We start from the raw sequence: 22,651 nt of genomic DNA on the forward strand, positions 1-22,651 counted from the left end.
AGAGTCTACACAATATAATAGAATCAAAATGAAATGCTAGAAGTTGCTGTGAATGAATAGATCTTTATTGTAATACAGATTTCTTGACACAGCGATTCTTTCCTAGTAGTATTATGAAACTCAGTTACCTGGGGTGAGATTTATCTCTCCTAACCTTAAATGTCTTTAGGTATCTGAGCCAGTAGCTTCCATGTATGTACAGGAAAGAAAGTAATTTTGAGGACATAGTTCTTCCAATCTACTTTTAGACATTTATATTATAAAGAGTTGCACCTGAGACATGCCTGTTTTGACGTTTGATTAAATACTAAGGGCAATATACAAATGAACACTGCATGTACAGTTTTATTTTAAGTTCAGTGCTATACAGGATTTTCAGGTTAGTAGCTTGTGATAAAATGAGCCATTTATTTTTTTTAATTTGTATTTTGAAATTTGAATTAGGATTCCTTTCCTATGATGTCTGTCCAGCATATTGTTGACCGACTTTATCCCTATAATGTTTTCCTTGGAAAAGAAGGCAGGACTGCAGTCAAAGATGCATTAAAGGTAAGTATTGCACATATATATTATAATTCCAGGGAGCAATAGATTATGACAGTAGTTCTCCTGACTGATGTTACTTCACTACTCCGTAAAAAAAAAAAGAAATCTTAAGTAAATTAAATGGCTACATTATTGCTGATGCTAAACCAGTATTTTTTAAAAAAGACAAACTTTATAAGCAAGTAGTTTTCATTATAGTGAAAGATGAAATCTCTTATGTTCTGTAGAATAGGTAGACCTCCATTCAAGACTACAGAAAAACCCTCATGATGTAAGCAATTAATTAATGTGAAAGTAGCTACTTACATTGTTAAGGTTGTAAAATGCTTTAAAAATACCTCTGGTGTTTTGCTTTTAAAAGGACATACTAAAATAAGAAGAGAGATCACATGCGCAAAATGCATTCACTATAGTATGATTATAGATTGTGTTAGTCTCTGGTTTTGTTCTGTGTTAGCTTTTTGTTCATCAGATCTGTTTTGTTGATTTGTCCATGCTCAATAATAGCTTATAAAACCTATAATTATGCTGGGTTATTCCATTTATCCTTTTAGAACTTCATTATAGTGGCGGGTTTCCTTCATTATTGAATATATTGTAGGAGTTATGTATGTTGCTGAAAATTAGCGTTTGTGATCTAGAGCATCTCACCCAGCTCTTTCAGTCTTGAGAACTGGAAGTTATTTGTATGTGCATATTTAGAAATAACCAACTTTATAGCTAGTGAATATTTGTTTTTCCTAAAGCCAAGCCTACATGTCAGGGAAATATTTGTAACCCATCTCTGTTGACACCTCCCATCTACTGCCTTTTTGCATTAGAGCTCAGACCTGTATTCTCTGTTTAACTGGACTGGTTTCCTACTTGTCTTCCTGAGTTTGGGGATGAGGACAGTCATTCATTGGAAGGAGGTTGTCCTGAATGACCTGCTCACTTTCATGAACCTTCAAAGCAACCTCCTGTGGGGTCCTACCTACCACTTCTCTGAATGAGCCAGTCAGGCCTGAAATCCAGGGTCTGCAGGCTGTTCCTTGCCTTCATCCCTCCCCCTCAGGAAGCTGAACTCCATTATTTGATGGTAGCTACAGCCAAGGCTGCCGTTGATTGCCACATCCACAACCACTTGCTCTTCTGCCTTGTTCAAAGCAGGAGCCATCTGGTCATCACCCCAGCCCAGCCGGTGCAGTGCCGGCGTTGAAGCGTTATTCCAGGCAGCCGCAGAAATCCAGACTGGCTGTGCCATGCTGTGTTGCCCTGACACCACGTCAGGGGGATTGAAGTTGCCCATAAGAATCATGGCCTGGATGGAAATACAGACTTACGTCTGTTAGCAGAGCAGTAACAGTCACTTCTGTCCTTAATATTCCTTTATTTTAAATCCTTTGTGCCATTCTGTTTCCCCTGTCAGTTATAGATAATGTCTTTATGTTCAGAAGCATTAGCTTCCTCCATTTTCCATTTCTTTCATTCAGTTTTATGTGTTGTGCATGCATTTGCTTCCTGTGCAAGACAGGTCGATTTGACTAGTAAGATCAAATTTCTCAATGATATCTGCTTTTAAAAACCTCCTTATTGTTTACATTTTACTGCCTTAATTTTCCCTTGGGCTTTTTTTGATATTCCTCCTCATCATTACTTATCGAACTTGGCCCAAATGTCAACAACTACATATTGTCTTATTTGGAATTGTATTCTGTTTGCACACTACAAATCTTGTTAAGCAATGAACCTTAAGAAATACAGAAAATAACTGATTGTACTGAGGAACTTCTATTTATAATGATATTTTAGTAATAACAGCACCAGAACTGTATTAATTATTGATAAATTAATTTTTTCCATTCCATAAATAATGTGAGGTAGAGGAGTCTGGCAAAAGCCAGGTGATTTCTTACTCTACCTTCATACGGATTTCCAAAGAGTGTCCAGCTAATATTTGCTGCCGAATACTTCTCCCTGTGTCACAGAACACAGTTAGGAAATACTAATCTTAACTGGGAGGCATTGAGAGTTGAAAAAATAAATACTTAGGGTGTATTTGCAATCAATGGGTTAATTTGTTTGAATTGAATCACTTGTTAACATCAGCTAACATTTAAAGAAAACAAAAATGAATTTCATCTAACAAAATGTAAATTTTAGGCATCACACGTGGAGACAGGTATGTAGAAGTAGTGATCTTGCCATAACGTATCTTAATTTCAGGATGTCTTCCCTTCTAGTCAGCTGTTGGAGCTGAGAAGTGACATAGCCAACGATAAGGCTAAACAGCTGGTTTTGGCAGCTGTTAGACCCTGCATGTATTTCTTGAAGAGTTCATATTCTCCAAGCGCTGTGTTCCCAAACATATTCAGCTCTTTGCTCACTGAGACTCCACCAAGACCTAGATATTCCTCATAATTCTTATTCTTGGTGATGAATTAATGTGAAATATTGACTTACACCTTCCCTGTGAGTGAAAGTGGCTTGTGATGGTGCTGGTCCTGGATGTGTAGAAGTGCTTTGAAATGGTGAGTAGATCTAGTTGGAGTTAAAACCTGTTTGAGGTTTAACTCTATCAACCAACTTTTTCATTTGATACAGGTGTGCTCCTTGTGTCAAATTAGTTCGCATCAAAAAAGTGTTTATGGATTGCACACTGGTCCAGCATCAGCAGTGAGATTTGCTTATCACACAGAACATTTGTACAAGGCCCACAGTTTGCAGCATTCTTTGGTTTATTAGCTTTCACAGAGAGGACAGAAATACCAAAATAAACTTGAGAATGGTGTGCCTTTGTGTACCTTATTTGAAGTTTCTGCACTTTGGAAACTGTATCAATTTCTATTCTGTTTCCTAAAGTTCTTAAACTTGGAAGATCTTGTGAAGCAAAATGTACTTTGGTTTGAATTCTGGCCTTTAAGATTATTCTGTATTTGCATGAAATGTTGCCATGACTAATTATTTTGACTGACAGATGAACATTTGAAAAACTATTGCAAAAATTAAGTAAAAATTTATTTAAGTTTTTTCTGTAGAAGATTTATATATAGAGATATCCCTGGTTTCAAGGAAAACAGAGTCCTGTTAAACATTCACAAACAAGAAGCTTAAGCACATGTGTCTCCCACGATATTGAAGTTTTATTTCATGTATACTAGTGATAGTCAGTACTGTGGGAGATGACTCCAACTGTTCTATACTTATTGGTCATCTTCATTTAGGCTGAGTTTGGTCACTCATAATAGACTCCAACTGTTCTATACTTATTTCTTCGTTGTTCCATAAGCTTTTAGTGTTTTACCTCATGTTCATCAGGGATTTAGGGTTTGCAATTTTACTTCTCACATGCCTTTTGCCTGTTTTGGTTTTTGGTGGTTTTTGTTTGTTGGTTTGGTTTTATTTTCAGTGTTAGAAACACAGTTTGTTGTGTTTTGGTTTTGTTTGGTTGTTTGTTTTTTCTCCTAATGAAGAGAATCTTCACATCAGAGCAGGTCCCTTTTAGCCTACTATCCAAGTGTCTAACTTTGCTCTAAGACCCTTCTAGAATTTTTTATGCCTTGATTAGTTCTGTGTTTACTGTCTTGATCTTATATCAAATAAAAGCTTTTTTTTGTTCCCTTTGACCTATTTTTTGTGTTACTTGCACACCCACTTTAATCTTACCTCCCTTCTTCCTCAAAAACCATTTTCCTGCTTCACAGTAGGGAATTTTCAGACTACAGAGTCTCTCTCTTATAGAGAGTGGGCTAATAGTTCAGAAAACTGCAATCTTCTTTCTTGTCTAGACAATTCTGTTTACTTCTAAGGTATTTCTATTGCACATTTTGGCCTAAGGAAGGATTTGTTTCTCTTATTGCCCCCAAAGTAGTCTTTAATCTTCGAAGTTTTGCATGAATGAATACTCTCAGTGTCAATACATACCATTGGAGTGGAATCTGTCTTTCAGACTTCATCTGTCTATCCCATCTTGCACTTCCAGTTCATATTTTGCTTCTTGTGAAACAGTTACATCCTCTTTTTCCTTAAAAAATAATTTTTCCTTCCCATGCTGGGAATCTTCAGGATCAGTTGCCTTTGGATGCCTTTTTTGGATAGCTTTGCTGTTGTGTGGGTTCAGAGTAGTGGTTTTCTGCGAATACGTGTCATTCAAGCTCTCTGTTTCTTTGACCAGCTGGATCACCAATGTATTTTTTTGCAGTTTCCATACTGAGACATTACTCATCACTAGAGACTTCCGAGTAGTCAGAATTCTTCTTCTTCCTTTTTTCTAATTATTGCAGTTTGCCTTTTCTCACATGTTTCTACACGTGCAGAATGTGGCCTGATGATTACGGACTGCCAAACCTCTTCCCTTGTTTTTGACGGCTAGTCTTTTCTTTTTTCTTTCCTCTTGAGTCTGAGGCATTAAGACTGCTTACTGACGTTCTAAGTGTCTCACAAACTTTCTGATACTGTATGTTGTCCTTCCAAGGCACAAATATTTTTTTTATTTGCAGCTACCAACTTGGACTTTTCATAGAGGAAGCTGCTTCTGGCTCAGGCAGAATCACAGAATCATTTAGGTTGGAAAAGACCTTTAAGTCATCAAGTCCAACCATTAACCCAGCACTGCCAAGTCCACCAGTAAACCCTGTCCTTAAGTGCCACATCTACATGTCTTTTGAACACCTCCAGGGATCGCGACCCAACCACTTCCCTGGGCAACAGTATGTTTAGTGTGTTGTACATCCACATTACCCCACTCAGATTCCATACCCAGCTATCATAATTCTAAATGAAGAACTTCATCAAAGAGATCTGTCTTACTCTGAAAGCCTCAAACAGTTTTCTTGTTTGTTGCTTCTGTCCCGGTATAACTGTTGTAGCTTGTTTAATTACTAAATTAAAGTTCCAGTTCAGTAGCATCTCTGTGGTTACATGTGATGAATTTAAACTGTACAGATTCAGTTAAATGAATTCAAGTTTTATATATTCAGGAAGGTTCTGCACAGAGATAGATGGTCCTCTTTCACTGTCCTGGTTTGGGGTCTAAAAGGCCAGCTGCAGAACCCTCAACAACATTTTAAGCACTGAAAAAAAAAAAAAAAAAAAAGGTGAAAGAAAAAAACCCACCACCAGCACCAAAACCCTCAAAAAATTCGAATGAAAAACCACCTTCGAATCTGTAGATTCCCAAGACCTTTGTGTACAAGGTCTGCTACTGCTGTCTCCAAATCTTCCTTGTTTGATACGGTGGCTGCTGGTGCAGATGACCTTGTTTGCTCACAGTTACTTTCTTTTCTTGGTATCTGATCAAGGGATTTTAGTGTACAAGCAGTTTGCAGTTACGTGTATGAGCAGCTTAGTAAGACCATTAAAGTTTACCAATGAAGATGAGAGTGAGAACATTTGTAGTTCATTTTACAGAACCATAGTTGGCACATTTCTTACAATTATAGTTCGAGATACTACTTAGTAGGCATTCCTGCCCGCTGTTGTTGTTCAAACATTTAATCGTAGCTGACGTAGACTCAGCTCTTACAACAAGAGTATAATTTGGTGCAGGCCTTTCCTAAAGCACATGTATCTTAAATGCATGTTTAAGTGTGAATTTTTTGTAGGCTCTTGTTCCAGAATGGAAATTTGCAAAGTAATGAGTAGCCAAAGCGTTTGTATGAATGCATCTCAGTTTTCTTTCTAAACTTAAATAGCTGGTGCTGTGAATCCTAGTAGTAATAAAACTACATGCTTTTAAAGAATTATTTTGCACGAGTGACTTCTGTATAAAAAATACTTTTGCTAAGGATTCTAAAGAGTCGGATAATACTCCTTTTTCTCTTGTTTATTCAGCTTTCACTCTGTTAAATAAAATGTCTCTATGAGTTCGGTAATTTCAGTTAGTGGCTTTTTTCTGCATAAACTCCCCTTCTTCCCCAACAAAACAGACTTTTAATGGGATTTTTAAAATTATTTTCATTCTTTCTAAATACAGCATAAAATACAGAGTATAATTCTTAAAAGATAATTGAGAATAAAAATGTCCTTGTTTTTGCCCTTGATATACCCAGAACATGCTAAAGGTTTAATTTGTACAGGCTGTCCTCAATTTTCATTGTACAATAAGGCTGTGGAGCTAAGTAAACATAATGTTTGATGGTTATTTTTATTGGTAGCCAGATGTTTAAATCTGCAATTGATTATAACGACCTGCAGAGACAGGTGATCTATTATTACACATGCTAAAGGCTATCATCCGTTTCTCTTATTATTTCAGTCTGTCAGGATAAGACTTGGCAAAGTCACCACGTGACATTTTCACTTTACATCTGTCTTTACAGTCGGAACAAGTAGATAATATATGATCTTTTCACTTTGATTTTAAATGTAAAATATATAGGCCATTGAGAATGTGAACAGAGACATTTGAAGTAAATGGATTTAGGATTTCGCAAGCAATTAATCTTTAGTGTGCTTCTGGCCCTGTTTTCAGAATGAACAGTTTAAAAAACCAGAAAGCTGCATTTAATAATTAATTTCTCCCACTCTCTAATTCTACAGCGTTTTGAGCTTCAAGATTCAAAAAGCCATTTGCATCCTGCAAGGGTTACAAAAGTAGAAAGTGCACATGGGAACAAACCCTTCCTGGCTGATGTAACTGTTCAGATTGGTGATAAAGAAGTGACATTCCAGGTATGAATTCATGTATTCATCAAACTATATATGTTTTTAGATATCATAACTTGTTTTCATCTCTTTGAGAATTTGACACTTACTCTTGATAACTAAGACTCACTAGCATTGAATATTTTTTGATAGTGGAACACATGACATTTATATATTGGAATATTAGATTATGTATACAAAAGATTTTATTTCTAGATAAACTCATACTTTCCTACATGTGATTCATTTAAGTTTCTTGTGTTAAAAGAAAAACCTCTAAATTTCAAATTTTTTAATTGGGTTAGAATAGCAGAGAGTACTTATGATGCTCTTGGTGTTAGATTTCCTTTTTCTCTTAATTAAAAAAATAGTCTGTCTTTGTGTACACTTTAGATAAAATCTAATGAGTCCTTGGTAATGTTCTGACACAGGATGTTGGGAAAAGGGAAGAAAAGTAATCACATCAAATACGATTAGTTTGATTTTCTTCCAATTAAGTTTATGACTTGCTAGGTGGTGAAATAAGGTCTTATTCAAGAAGCAGATGCTAACCTGAGAATTTGAAGTTAATGCTGAATTTGGAGAGTCTAGAGCGTCTGTAAAGAAGGTGAATTAGTGGAAGTCAGAGAGATGGTATTGACATTGATGAGGAATATCCTCAGAGAGGTGAAAAAGGGAAACAGCAGCAAATGGGAATTTATCAGAAAAAGGTGAGTCTCTAGGGACTTGATTCAGCTCTTTTTTGAGGGGAACATTTTTGCTTTTGTTTGACGTGTATTATAGGTGATGTCTTCTGAATATACATCTGCAGAATGTCTCTTTGGGAACAGGAGGGCATAAGGAGTCTGCAGATGAAACGGTTCCCATACTAGAATGGCAAATGGGGAACGATTGAAACTCTCCAAACTTCTGGTCATAGTAGCTCCTTCAGATTTTCGCAGTACCGATTGCTCTTCTCTTCCATGTTTCTCTGTGGAGCCATAAATATTGTTGATTTTTTATTTTGTCTCTAGCATGAACAGCCTCAAGTTCTTTGCAGACACCACTGCTGTAATTGAACTGATACACTTTTTTTTTTCATGAAGAGTGGGCAAAGGAGATGTAAAGGAGATTGTCTATTAGAAGTTACATGATTAATGTTTTCTAAGGGAAAGATTTGGGTTTGATGGATAACAATCATCAGTAAAATATTACCATAGTTTTGAAGAAGTGTAACCCAGTCCGCAGAAAGCATTATGTTATCACAGTATATCTTATTTAGCATTTTGATTTTTTTTAATTTTTTCTTATAGGTTCCAGCTGGGACCGGGCTGTTAAAAAAGCATCCTAGATCAGATACGTTCATAAGGACTTCCAGCCATAATCAGCTCTTGGCAGAAATGATGCAATCCCATATGGTTAAAGATATGTGTTTGATTGGAGGAAAAGTGAGATTTTAGATTTGTTTTCTCCCTCCTTACCCATGTTCCTTAGCACGTTATCTAGTTCTTTTTTTTTTACTCATTAGGGCTGTGGCAAAACAGTTATTGCTAAGGCGTTTGCTGATATGCTGGGATACAGCATAGAACCTATCATGCTGTACCAGGTGAGTAAACTATCTGCTGCTGATGACACTTTAAATATGATCCAAAATATAATACACAGAGGTCGATTCTTTGTGTAACAATTTTCTCTAAGTGATTTTAAAGCTGCAGATGTGTTCACATACAGCTACAGGTTTTGAAATCATTGCCTATCACATATATGGGTTAAGAGAATAAAGGATAGCAAAGTTTTCTGGTCATTTTAGAGCATTTTTTACTCTCTCTGTTAGAATGCTTATCTAAAATCTCTTCTTATTGAAGATCTAAACAAATGAAATACTGTGCAGCAGTTTAGAAAGTACGATGTTGTTACGTATAAACTAGCCCTGATCCTGCTTTCCTTCGATTTTATTGACTTCGAGTATGAAAGAGAAGTGATCTAAATAAAATGTAAGGAGAATCATTTAACACACTAGTCTTTCTCCTAGCCGCGGAGAATTGACAACTCATTCTGTGATTTGGCATAACGGAGTGTCATAAAGAAAACTTTGTCTTTTTTGTCTTCTTCTTGGATTTTTTTTTTTCCTTTTGGAAGGATGTTTCCTGCCTTTAGGTCAGAGTGTGACCACTTGTAATTCATGGATGTTGAATGCCTCCGGAAGACCTTTTGTCTTACCTTTTTTTTTTTTTGGTTTGTCTATATGCTATTTAATCTCATAATGGAATTCTCCATTATCAACGCTCATTTTTTTTGTTATTATGGAAGACAGTTTCTGTATTGTGTAGAGAATACATAATGTGTTTTATGTTTCTGGGGAATTTTTGTAAAGTTATGTCTTATGTTCTGTAGGCTTAATGTTTTTCTTTTATTGTTTTGATGTGTTTCTTCTGTCAAGATCATCTAATATCCCCTTACATGTTTATTTTTCCTGATGCCTGACACGTGGAATTTTAAACAATATTATAAATTCTGTGCCTTTTTTTTGCATATCCATTTAGCATAATTGTGGTGGGACTGTTGCAGTAGAGATTAGAAGATAAGGTTCCATGTTAAAAAAAAATTGCATCCTAGAAATATAAAATGAGGGCTGGTGTTTAAATGTAATATATGCATATTACATTCAAGGAGTATTAACTTCATTATTCGTAGGTGCTATAACAAACAGATAGTAATCTTCTACCCTAATTTAGCTACCCTAATGTAGCTAATTTATTTAGGTTGTGTCTTAGTACAGATGTGACTCTAAAGATAAATTTTGGACAAAGTGTGCATTAACACTGTGAGATGCACGAGCTGTTGACATGGTTGCCTGCCCACAATGGCAGTTGTGGGGTAAAATGACAAGAAGAGAGAACTGGAGAAACCATAAGGTCATCCATGGGCTTTGAAGGTGGTGGCAAGCTGCATTTTTGATGAGTTACAGGAAGAAATTTACAGGGCAGAGTGAATGATTTTACTGAACAAAATGTCAATGTTTGTATTTAAAAAGATTAGCATAGAAATAGTAGTAATGGTTCCAGGAAGGATGGACATGAAGAATAACAAGAGAATTGAAGTTTAAGAGCTGTCGGTTGTCTCAGAAATATGGTGAACATGGCACAGTGAGGCTGCTGTACATTTAGGCTTTTTCCCTTTTTATTCATCTGGACAGTGCTTCAGGCTTTCTCACGGCACTGTAGGGTTTTTTGCAAACCCCAGGTTCTGTCATGCTTCACAGTGATCTCCCACAGCCAGTGGTTTCTCAGGACATGTTTGGAAAGAATTATTAGTCTTAGGTCTCAATACGCTCTAACCTCATGGCATAAACTGAAAAATTACAAGACTAAAATATAGAATTAATTAATTTGCTAGCTTTTCACAGTAGGGTTCACACATGTAAGTTTTTCTCCATAACCTTGAGGAATGAAAACACTCTCAAATAAAATATGAAGTCAGGAGTCTCCCATGACCTTGTGAGTCAAAACACACCAAATATCACAGGATTTACAGTGGTAAGTGATAATTGTCGGTGCTGCAGGGGAACATTAGCATCAGATTTAATGCAATCCATTGGTCTCTTTCTTCCATCCTTTTGCTTATTTAGTTTTTTCCCAGGCAGTACAGAGACCTCCAGAGGAAGAAATGGCAGTGGCAGCTGATTTGGAAGCGCAATGACATGTGGGGAGAGAGACCCTAACAGAAATGGGTGGTGAGGTTGACAGGTTGAAACACACAAAAAGTGAGAGAAAATAGTAAAGATAAATATTACTGATGATAGGAAAAGAAAGTCCATTTTATGTTTTCGTGTGCTGTTGAGAACTTCACCAGACAGGAACCCACTGCTTTTCCTTCCCCTGTGTGGCTCCAGCTGATAAAGGCACAGACTCTGAAACCATGTCTGCATAAATGGGGTCAGAGAGATCGCTTGTGGCCTTTTCTTACACGTAGACATGGCCAGGTGCGAGCAGATTTGGGTTCCAAAGCTACACAGCTTCAGCAACGCAATGTTATCTTCATACTAATATACGTGTATTCCCAGCAGCACCTATTGCCTTCTGTATATAGGTATATATAATATAGACATGTGGTTTCTGAGCCAGAACTGTGTCCAGCTAGTCTGCATACTTCTCTCCGCACTTGTCACTGTAAACTTATTTTAAAATCATCTCAGGAAAACAACTTTTGCAACTTGACAAACCTGCTTAAGGACAGGCACACCCTGACCCTTGTTTTGCTGCACACAATATGGTATTGAGCCCTCACCAGCAAAATTAGATAATTATTTGGTTAAAAACATGACCACTGTTTTTCAACATTGTAACTTTAATTAGCTTTGCTGAATAGGAGCAGAAAACACGAGAAAAGCTGACAATAAAAGTAGTTATTCAGTAAACATCTTTCTTTCAGAGGGATCTGTGATTCCTACAGAAATAAAATCTAGGCCAAGGGTTTGACGTTTCCCACTGAAGTGACCTTTCCTTTGGCATCACCAGGGTTTGTTCCTAGTTCAAGGGGCAGAGGGTTTTTATAGAGAGGCTTTCTGGTAATATCAAACAGTATCACTAAGGCAAATAAATGACTCTGAGCTCATTGTTCACTATGAATTCCTATATAGACAAGTCTATGTAAAATCCACATGTTTATCTATGCATATAGGTATTTTCTACGTACGTCTTACATAACCTTAGAAGTTTTTACAGGAAGCAATGGTTGAATGTTGCTGAGCTATACATCTGATAAATTTTAAGATCATGTTTGTTTTACTTAAAATATATGATAACATATCAGAGGCTTCGCATAGCAAAGCGATAGGATAATATAGTAAGAGAACAAATGTTAAATGTTTTAATTCATACAGCAGTTCAGCAATGAAGGTTATGAGATAATGCTGTAAATTCAGCAGATACTTCTACTTTGGTTCAAAAAAGTATCTTTTTGATTTTTTTTTTTGAGAGAGACACCATATTGTCCTAAAATTATTTCTAAAATTAAGGAGGCTTTTATTTGTCCTATAGTTCATTTTTATTTTCCAATAATTGGTGCAGGCACAAAAATAAATGGGGCACATTTGCTTGGTCTGAAGCACTGCTTTTCTTCAGCCTCTGTGAAGAAATGAATTCTTAGATGTTTCATATATATATAATGTTTACTTTTATTTTTAATATTTGCTTCATCATTCCTATATCTGAAGTTGATTTAAGGGCTTGAATTGTGTGAAAAGACGTAGTTCTTCATATTGGCTTCACACGGAAAAAACTCTTGTGAGATGAGAATAAAATCAAGGATTCCCAAACCTTTGAGCACATAGATCATCTCTGACAGTAACAGCTGGCTCAGAGCACAGTTCCGTCTCATTTGTGATATCTGACAACATTATATGGGTTTCTCGTTGTATATAATTCCATGTAGACAAAGGAAAACAATCCTCATTAGGAAAGGCCTGTTTTTAAGTTGTCTATTAATGCCGTTAAGCAAGAGCAAATGAGAAGCAGTGGCCAGGTGGTTCTTTGTGAGCTGTAGTTAGGGAACTTATGGTTTAAATTGTTTAAAATAAAACATTTTCTCCCCTCAGAGGGGACAAAAAAAATCAATATTCAAGGTGAAGTTGTAACAGTTTTCCAGAAACTTGTTCCTTTTCTTCCTCAGCAAAACCAGTTTTTTGAACACGTCACTAGTGTTTGTGTTCTGTGATGGTTTTGTTTCTAGGATTTCTTTTTTTTCTTTTTTTTTTTTTTTTGCATGACCTCATAATTTTTCTTTACAAATTCCTTCCAGTTTTTTATTTGAGAAATACTAACAAAATGTGAGTCCAAATTGGCATGAGAAGCAGGAAACATAGATTTTTTTTTTTTTTTTTCACTTCATAATTGCCAAGAACATGATTAGCACTGTGAGCCATGAAAAATGGCAAGTTTGGAGGCTTGTATTGCTATAGCTGCTAAAGGGAGTGAAATACAAGTTATCCTTCTTGTTTTCTCTCCTGAATGTCTTTTTTTTCCTGCATATGATATATTTTAGAAAATAAACTGCAATGTAGAACATGTAAGTTACAATTACTTTTACAAATTAAAATAAGCATTTTGTTCCACAAGGCAATATAATGTAGCCATTGATTTACCCAAAATAAGGGGAAAAACAATTAAACCATATACCTCTATTGTATCCCCTCCAAAGGGAAGGATTTTTAGTGTGTTATAACACTATATCTCGTGAAGTTTTATTTTTAATAGATAGTAAAAATTAGTTTAGACTAAATAAATAGAAACAATAAATCACTGGGCAGGTACTTAGCCATAAAACAAATCCCTTAGAGAAACTGTGATGGTTAGCAAATGACGCTTCTTTTTGATGCATCGCTAAATTGCATCTGATTCAACCATTTAAATTTTGTTATAAATAGTAATTGTATATTTCAGAAAATGTCTCGCAGCGAAATACCCTTCTGAGTTTATCTCCAGAAAATTAATGCATGGCTCTTGAGTCGTTGCTGGAATTACAGATGGACATTCTGTATAGCATACTAGGTTCCCGATCAATTCATACAGTATCTTATTTCCTGTTTCTAGAGGTGAATTGTCAGAGGTGTGTTAGTTGAATATTCAGTTATACAGCACTTGCGCCAGCTGCTGAATGCACACTTCTGATGCAAGTCCTAAAAACACTTACATTTCTCTCTGGCTTTGATAAAAATGTTTCACATTCTGGTTTTAGTCGCATTCTTTAATAAAATAGAAAAGACCAAACAGAACAGTAAAGAAAAAAAAAAAGGCAACAAAAAAACCCAACAAAAGACACACACACAACCAAAACAACCTACAACAACAACAAAGCAAGCAGAAATACAACAATAAAAATAAAGTCTGGCTTTGTGGATTCTCATGTGGGACTTTAAATTATACAAATGTGGAAGCACCGAAGGACCCAGACTTTGTCCTGTTATTTTAAGGCTTTTAAGGAAACGTTGAAAGAGGAAATGATTCAGGCCATATGATGTAATGTGTTCTATTTTTATTCTTTAAAGTTCAAAGGGTTTATAGTTGTGAAAAGGACATATGCAAAAGCCACAGCTACAATAGAAAATATTTTTCTCATCTGATTTTGGGTTGTATTCACGACACAGCCCGAGGAAGCAATTTTGTCTTTCAAGTCACAAAATGGCCATAATGTCTTTGTTGCTCTAGAGTTTACCTGCTATAGTGGAGCATCTAAAATATGTGTCTTGGGGTTTTGTCTTTGCTTTCGATTTAAGTATTATCTTGTGATATGCTATATACTTTTGATATTTTCTGCGTTACTGGCTTCTTCCTTATTCTGTCCTTTCTTCTCTGTCTCTTCCACTGTGTTTTCCTGCTGAGAGGCAGAATGTCCTACTGGTTTGTGTTTAAGACTTATGGTCAAATCTCTGCTCTTTCAGGTGACTTCTTCTATATGAAATTAATGACTCGTGTTTGTTCCAGGTGTAAATTGCTGCCCTCTTCTGTACACAAAGCTGTGTACAAGTTGTCATATGTTTGCATTGCGTTTAAGAGGGGGGGGAAAAAAGGGCTTTTGTTCTAGTTTCAAAGCGGTGATATTGGCAAGCCTAGAACTTCCAAAGGCTATTTAACATAGTCTGTGTGTAGATTTGTGTGTTTGTGCATTTCTAACACCGTTTGGAAAAGTAATTGAAGATTTCATGGTGATCTTCTTTGGGTATATCCTCAGAAAAAAAAAAATGCAGTTTTAAAATGAGAAAGCACTTGTAGATGATGAATAAAATACAGCATAAATACATTCTTTTGATGAATGGATGCTTACAGGATATGACGGCGAGAGATTTGCTACAGCAAAGGTACACTCTTCCTAATGGAGACACTGCCTGGAGACCATCGCCACTTGTTACTGCCGCCCTGGAAGGAAAGCTTGTTATTCTCGATGGCATTCACCGAATTAACCCCGGCACCCTGGCTGTGCTTCAAAGGTCAGGATGCGAGCACTGATAATTTGGGTGCGCATGATCTGTTCACTGAGCGCATGAATACTGATAAATTAAGATTATAACTTCAAAAATACTGTAAAAATCGAACAACATTGGAGTTTCAGAGAATATGTAATGTTCAGTCTTTACATACTTAAAAGCTGAAGCAATTCTTTAATGTGTTTTATAAGTCTCTAATAATACAGGAAACGTCAGCTCTTTGTATATATGGCGTGTAAGTCTGAATTGAAGAATGAGCTAGTTTTTACTATAAACTTATGGAATCTAAAAATTAGTGATATTTGCACAATGATTAGAAAAGGCAAGATGTGAGAAAATGATTTAAATACTTTTAATGCAGTCTGCCTCTAAATAAAATGTGATCATTACATCTATATGTAAAAGCATACATTCTGGTAACTGCAAAGGACTTGCTCTAAACATTATTACATAAGTCACGAAAAATAGACTAAAGTTTCCAAAGTGGACATTGTAATAGCAGATAATATTTTACTAATAATCTCTATTGTCAGGCCAAATTTTTCTGCTCTTCCATGTGTCTGCATCGTACACTGCCTTTCATAAACTTAAAGGACATCACCAGCTTTAAAAGCAGATTGTAGCAATAACATTTTGTGCCTTCTTTTACTATATATATACACACAGAGGGCAGAAGAGATAATTATGCCTGCCCATTTTTTATCTTTTTACCTTTTTCTTCTGACATGGGCATGTATTATATGATCAATCTCGACATAAAAAAATAGAAGCTGGGTCTGTGTGTATATTCATTGTTAAAACCAACTGAATGTTGCTTCAAAAGACAGAACAGAAGTCTATTACTTGGTACAGGTATGACGAAATGACTGTTTCATGCCATTTATGCACACTTGTATTGGTAAAGTGGAATTTTTTTGGTTACCATATCTGTTTGAACTATGTTGACCAACTGACTTTGTGCTGAAACTGTTTACTTATGCTAATTATTTCGCCTCCACTATGCATCTTAAATTGATTTATCTTTTTCTTTTCACTGTGCCCTGTGTTGACTGAGGTAGCTTTTAAAAAAAGTATTAGTTGAAATAAGTGTTTTTAAAAGTAATCAAAGGTTAGATAAAGCTGCTTCTTTATTTTCAAACAGACTAATACATGACAGAGAACTGACTCTCTATGACGGCACCAGATTATTAAGGGAAGACAGATATCAAAACTTAAAAGAAGAATTACAGATTTCTGATGAGCAACTACAGGAAAGGTAAAGTATCAGCTATGACTATGGGATGCATACAGTATTTCATCCTGTAAAGAGCTTAAACTCCTATTTTTGTGTGTGTGTTTTACAAAAACATCATGCAAAATGCTTCTCTCTTAAATTGATACCTTCTAATCACCAAGAGAAACATATTTTAAACATCAGTTTCCTCATGAGCTTTTTTCTTTTTGTGGCATGAGGAAATTATATCCTGTTTAGAGCGCTCAATCGAAAAGGAAGACATTCCATATCCTTTAACATAAGGGGTTAGAAATTGAAGAGGAATTATAAGTACATAAAAACATAGATCTAAATGTATATAGTATTTAATTTTGAAAGGGTTTATTAAGAGTGTTGGAAAATGAATCTACATTGAAGTTAAATGCAACTTGTTAATTTCTTTTGGCTCATTAGCTAGAAAGCTGGTATTTAATTTACAATTAATATGGGGCAGGAAATCCTAAGGATGGGCTGGGACCCATTATGCTGATTCTTTTTGTTTGTTCACTTCCACCTGTCCACTAGAAACATTCCACAGATAGAAGCATTTTCGACTCCTCTGATGGCCATACTTGATACACAGTCAGACACTGCTGAGCAATTTTAGTTAATAGGAGGGGATTGTTGAGTGTACGCCAAAACAAGTGCAACCTAATATTCAGATATATATATGGATCTAAACATATTATGATTCTTAAATGGCTGTAATCTCTGAAAAAGCAGTTGAAGTCCTATGGCAAATACCTGTGCTCAGGCTTAACGCTGCAGGGTGTGCATGTGGCCAGACTTTGAAGAGACCTTATCAGTTATAGTAGTGATGTGTTCATGATGTGCCACCTCATTTCTCTCAGTTGTCTCTCTTAATACCATTAGGTTTTTTTGACCTTCATGGTCTACCCTTTAGAAAAGCTGTTTTTCTTTTACTGGCCAATTGTTATTTCTGGCTCCCTTTTGATCCAAAATATTGTTCTTTAAAACAAAACAAAAAGCACCACCACCAACAAAACAGAACAAATTAAACTTAATTTTAAGTCTTCCCCAGCATTTTTTTAGATTTTTTTTGTAGGTATGTTTTAATCTAAGCCTACTTATTGCATATTGTGTTCATGCTGCTCAGGCCATACAGCCAGCTAGATGGGCATTTCCTGCACTTGTTTTACTTGAGTGAAGAACTATGTATCAGGGAAGTGTTCTGTTTATCAGGATTTTAAACCCTGACTTGGAAAAGAGAAGTAAAAAAGGTCCACAGGTCCATCTTGGATGGAATTCCAACTTTGCCTTGGACTTTGTCTTTCGAAACAGGTGTAGTCATTGTGTGAGTTTCCTTATCCCAGGTCCGTATCCATGATCTCATCCAAGGTACCTTCTTTTGGGCAGAATGGCAGTGGCTGTGCTGTTTAGCTGATTGCATGGTACCCTTTGGTTCATGCCAATATACTCCAAAAACCTGGAGAATTCATAGAATCATAGAATCATTTTGGTTGGAAGAGACCATCAGGGTTATTGAGTCCAACCATAACCTAACTCTAGCTCTAAACCATGTCGCTAAGAAGCTCATCTATGTGTCTTTTAAACATCTCCAGGGATGGTGACTCCACCGCTTCCCTGGGCAGCCTGTTCCGATGCCTGACAACCCTTTCCATGAAGAATTTTTACCTAATATCCAATCTACACCTCCCTGGTGCAGCTTGAGGTGTTCATCTTCAGTACTGCCCCTCCTCCTTCAGGACATCTTTCTCACAAGATTAGAGCTTCACATCTGGATTCCATGTCTCCCTGTCTCTCCTAATTGTGGCTGTTTTGGCACTGGACTCCCTTATAACCTTCATTATCTGTTAGACCACTAGAACTGGCCAGGCTGTCTTTAATGGCTGTTTTGCAGACTCACCTTCTCCATGGGCCACCTCCATACACACTGTCCTTCCCTTTGGTGTCATTCACTCCCCTGTTGGTTCTGCTGTTCAGTGCTAATTATGCATTGCTTTTGACTGCTTTGGAGGCCTGGAAGTCTTTGGCTTTCCTCAGAAAGTTGCCCTTTTCCCTCAGATTACAACATACTGCTTTTATCTAGCCACCTGAATATTTTGAAAGAGAACTTACTGTGAATTGATAAGCCCTAATTGATCTAATTGACTGACAGCGTTCCCTCTCTGATCCATAAATGCAGGGTGTCTATTGCCTTTGGAATACATTTCTGACTAGTATGTGATCTTAACAAGAAACAAAAAAGCAGAAACCCCAGTATATAGGTATTCTTGCATCTGGAAGCTCAATGTGACCATTTAGCACCATCTTGGATACATAATGGACACAACAGTGATTCACTGAAAGTGCATGACAGAGTTTTAAAGGTCTAAGCAGTCAGACAGGACCTGAATGAAGTAGGTGAAAATAATCATAAACAGAGGTGATACAAGATCAAGAGAAAAAGGAGTATTTCTGAAGAATGAGAACTTGAAAGAAAGAAGCCAAAGCCTTATTGGAAAATCATTAGATTAGGAGAGGGCAGGCCCATCCCCAGGATTTCAGAAAAAGCAATAGCTGGACACTGGAAAGCAGGTGTGATGGAGAAGAGCTGATGCCTTACTGCCATGTGTAAGAGAAACTGAGAACATGGCATACATACTTTTAACATTTTTTGCTTCCCTCCCCCCACTATTGGGGTCAGTGTTGCTGTGTGTGAGTGTTCTTGACTGTAGTGACTATAAGTAGTATACTTTGCAGTTTCTGTCTTGTGTGCTACTTCTAATCATTCATAAATACAAAATAACTCACTGTTGCTCTCTGTTCCCTTAATTTAAGACTCACTAATGAGGTGGCCAGATGTTGTTGTAAGTTACATAAGTAGAAATATGTCTTTCATAATGGAAAAGAACAACTGATAATGTTTTTCAGTAGACTAGTTGGACTTGTGACTGGAATTTTAAAACATAATTTCCATTTAAATCTATTTTAGGGAAAAGGAATACTATTCCTAAGCAATGAGCCAAAACTTCTGTAAACATTGGTTTTTAATCTGTGTTTTTGAGAGGATTTGAGACACCCAAAGATTATTCTCATTTCTAAGAAGAGAAAAAAGTGGGGTATTGATGGAGAAGTTTTAGAGTATCTCTTTGGACAGTACAGATGCATATTGTACTAATTTTTCATGCTCTTATATGAAAATACTTGATAGTAAAAAAAAAAAAAGTTTTTTTTTTTTTACAGTTTTAGGACCTTGAATTTTTAGTACTTCAGCAATAATAATATTCATATGCATAGTAGAATAGAAAGGAAAATACGCACAATCCATTACTTAATTTCAAACCCTGATAAGTCAAATGTGGGAGATTTTATGAATAAAAGGATGATATTTCAGATCACACTGTGGTCTAAAGAAATCACATGCCTCTGTATATGAATGTAAACAGTATTACAGTAGAGAATGTGAATATGCTTAAACCATGGCAGTGTTATTAGCAGTGCTGGACAAAGAGGAAGGTATTGTTTGGTTTTCAGATAGTTTTCAAGTTTTGCAGGTTAGAACACTATCGTTCATAAATTGGACAACTTAATTTAAAAGTCTTATTATCTTTGTAAGAGCTAATAAAATATATTCTTATTTTAAATTATGTTAATTATTGTCATTGAGTTATATATTCAGTTATTTCAGAATATTTCTACATCTGTCATGTCTACTAGCATTTTTCTGAAAAGGGCTTCAGCATGGTGGGTGGGATAGCTCAGTCAGGACTGACAAGTGCAAACAGCACATTTGCCTTTGTGAGATTTTGGGATACTCCTTAGCCTGCTGGAAGCCGTAAGCAACAGGATAACTAGCAGTGGCCACAAATTACTTTTTCCTCTATTCTTTCTCATGCCAATTTGGCTATGGAGTTAAGTTGCAAGCAGTCACCCTAAGATGACATTCACTCATTTGAGAAAACTAAGTGATTTTGTTTGTGAGTTTGAGGAGAAGAAAAACAACAACAACCACCACCAGACAAAAACAAACAAAAAAACAACCAACCAACCAAAAAAACCTGCCCCTGAGAAAATGACAGATGGTCCTGAAAGATCTTTTTCGTAGAAGGAAATTATAGCTACTAATTCTTTATTCATGTAATGATTGTATGATTCATTTTTCTGAACAGGTTCAGAAATTAAGAGAAAGCACATTTAAGTACTGTGCATATCCAAGACTTCTGCATAGAATTTCTTCCGTAATCATCTATTACTTCACTGTGACAGATACTGTAAAGGTAGCACACAGCCCTTACAAGATGAGCAGAGGCTTGGTTTGTCTTATTATGCCATTTTTAACCTGTTTTCGTGGATATCCCCCCCACAGCACACACACAGGCATGCAGGTGATAAGACCTTGGTGTGGTGAGCAGAAGGGCAGCTATTACAAGAAAATCTGGAAGTAGGTATATAATAGGATTGTTCAAAAGCTAAAAGAAGTCACTTATAATGCTTGGGTTGTTTTAATACCCTGCAGACAATGGGTTATTTATTTTCCATGAGATTAGGTTGAAAGGGAACACAGAGTAGATGAGACAAATACAAAATGTGGCAAGGAATGAATTTAGCAAGCAATAAGAGTTTTTGATTGCTTACATTTTCTAACTTTTACTTAATATTTTGTTGTTTGCGTGTTTTTTTTTCAGTTAAGTAATCTTAATTTTAGACTGTGGTGAAATAAAAACAGGAAGAAAACAACAATAGGTCATTGTGGTCCTAGTATTGTAACAATTCCCAAATTGATAGAAAATGAGATTTATTAAGTCATGTTACAGGAAGAGACAACCATATGTAGTTTGGTTTTGCAAGATGGCATCGGGAATGCCATTCTGCACATTTTTTTATTTAATAGGAGAAGCTTCAGCTGCTCAGCACCATGTGTCAATAACAAGAAAATCTTAACCCAAAATCACCCTGAACAAACTATGTTCTGATCTTCCTCTTGAGAGTGCGGCAGTGATCCTTGGTTGAAATTAAACACTGATGACAAAAGGAGGACACACATATTATTAGGAGAGCCTTCCGCTGTCTGTGTTGTCAATAAACATTTAGCAGAGAGAAGGAGAGAGAATCTTTGTATGAATCAGGCAACACCAAATCTTCCCACTGTGTTTGAGGCTCATTAATTTAAAAGGTGTCAAGTTTTTAACAAGATACACTTGCTGGGCCTTTATCTGCAAAGAACACAGGATGTCAATGATTTATTTTTTTATAAAATATAGCTCCGTGTAGGAGCTCCACATCATATCCCTTTGGAGACTTCATCTGTAACACGATGAAACAACTTTGAAACTCTTCAGTTCTGCTGGTGGAAGCTGGGAACTTTGAGCACACTGCAGGATTGAGTCATTTGTTTTAGTAATACATTTAACCTGACATTTTCAACATCGCAAACATCAGTCCAAACAATATACTTTTGAAGTAACCAAATAGTTTTATTCATGTTTACAAGCTGGAAACCTACAGCAGTGATGTTGCAGTATGTCCAAGTCCAGGGAGTACGTCAGTGACTTGAACTGATATCACCAAGTTTGCTTGCCTGGACTTGGCATCTCCTCTGCTCCCACTTCTCCCTGTGCCCTCCCTGGCTGTCCCCAATGTGCCCTTCAAATTTGGTGGTGACATGGAGGTGGTACAAGAGAAACGTGTTCCTTTGCCTAGGGAAAGCTGACTGCTTCTTGTGTTTTCTTATGGTATTGCAGAAGGACCAGAAGTGGTCCTTCGAATTGGGTGGATTTTTGGAGGAGAGTCTTTTTTCTTCACAGTAATGGTGGGGAGGGAGAGCTGGAAGTATATATATTTATCGTATGTAGGAAACACTTTCTTCTATAATAAGGTTGGCTAATGTTCTCTGTCCTTTCATGCTGACAGTGACATTCCCATTGGTTCCTCTTTCATGTGATGTTTTCAGACATCTATTTCTATTTTTATCAGTCAGGGAGTAGCTTCTAGGCTTATGACTTTCAGCTGAGAATAACTCATGCCACCCCCTGTGTTTGCTTTGATACAAGAGACTGTTTGCTATCATCACTGTTGTATCGCAGGTTTGTTGTGATGAACAGATGAGCCAGCTATGCGGTAGATTTGTTAATTTATCTCTAAAGGTCATATTGTGTCTTCAGATTTTCTTGCTTATGCCATCTTTTCCCTCCTCAGTCTACTCAGGAAGAATACTTACCTCCAAGCTTTCTGGTTTCAAATATAGTAATTTATATAGAAAATTACATGATAACAGGCATATCTAGTAATAGAAGCTATCTAATTAA

The 22,651-nt window shown here is 36.4% G+C and overlaps 1 protein-coding gene across 2 annotated transcripts in view; it reads left to right on the top strand.

Moving 5' to 3' along the window:
• VWA8 (von Willebrand factor A domain containing 8) overlaps positions 1–22,651 on the top strand; it is a 186,131-nt gene that overhangs the window by 41,444 nt on the left and 122,036 nt on the right. For both annotated transcript variants that reach the window (XM_065848747.2, XM_065848831.2), the window contains exons 9-14: positions 445–549; positions 7,066–7,197; positions 8,463–8,597; positions 8,678–8,755; positions 14,973–15,133; positions 16,272–16,385. In XM_065848747.2, coding sequence (XP_065704819.2) covers positions 445–549; positions 7,066–7,197; positions 8,463–8,597; positions 8,678–8,755; positions 14,973–15,133; positions 16,272–16,385 — 725 coding nt within the window. The remainder of the gene's footprint in view (positions 1–444; positions 550–7,065; positions 7,198–8,462; positions 8,598–8,677; positions 8,756–14,972; positions 15,134–16,271; positions 16,386–22,651) is intronic.

Source organism: Patagioenas fasciata, chromosome 1 (genome assembly GCF_037038585.1).
Source record: "Patagioenas fasciata isolate bPatFas1 chromosome 1, bPatFas1.hap1, whole genome shotgun sequence".
In the NCBI taxonomy this organism is placed as follows: Eukaryota; Metazoa; Chordata; class Aves; order Columbiformes; family Columbidae; genus Patagioenas; species Patagioenas fasciata.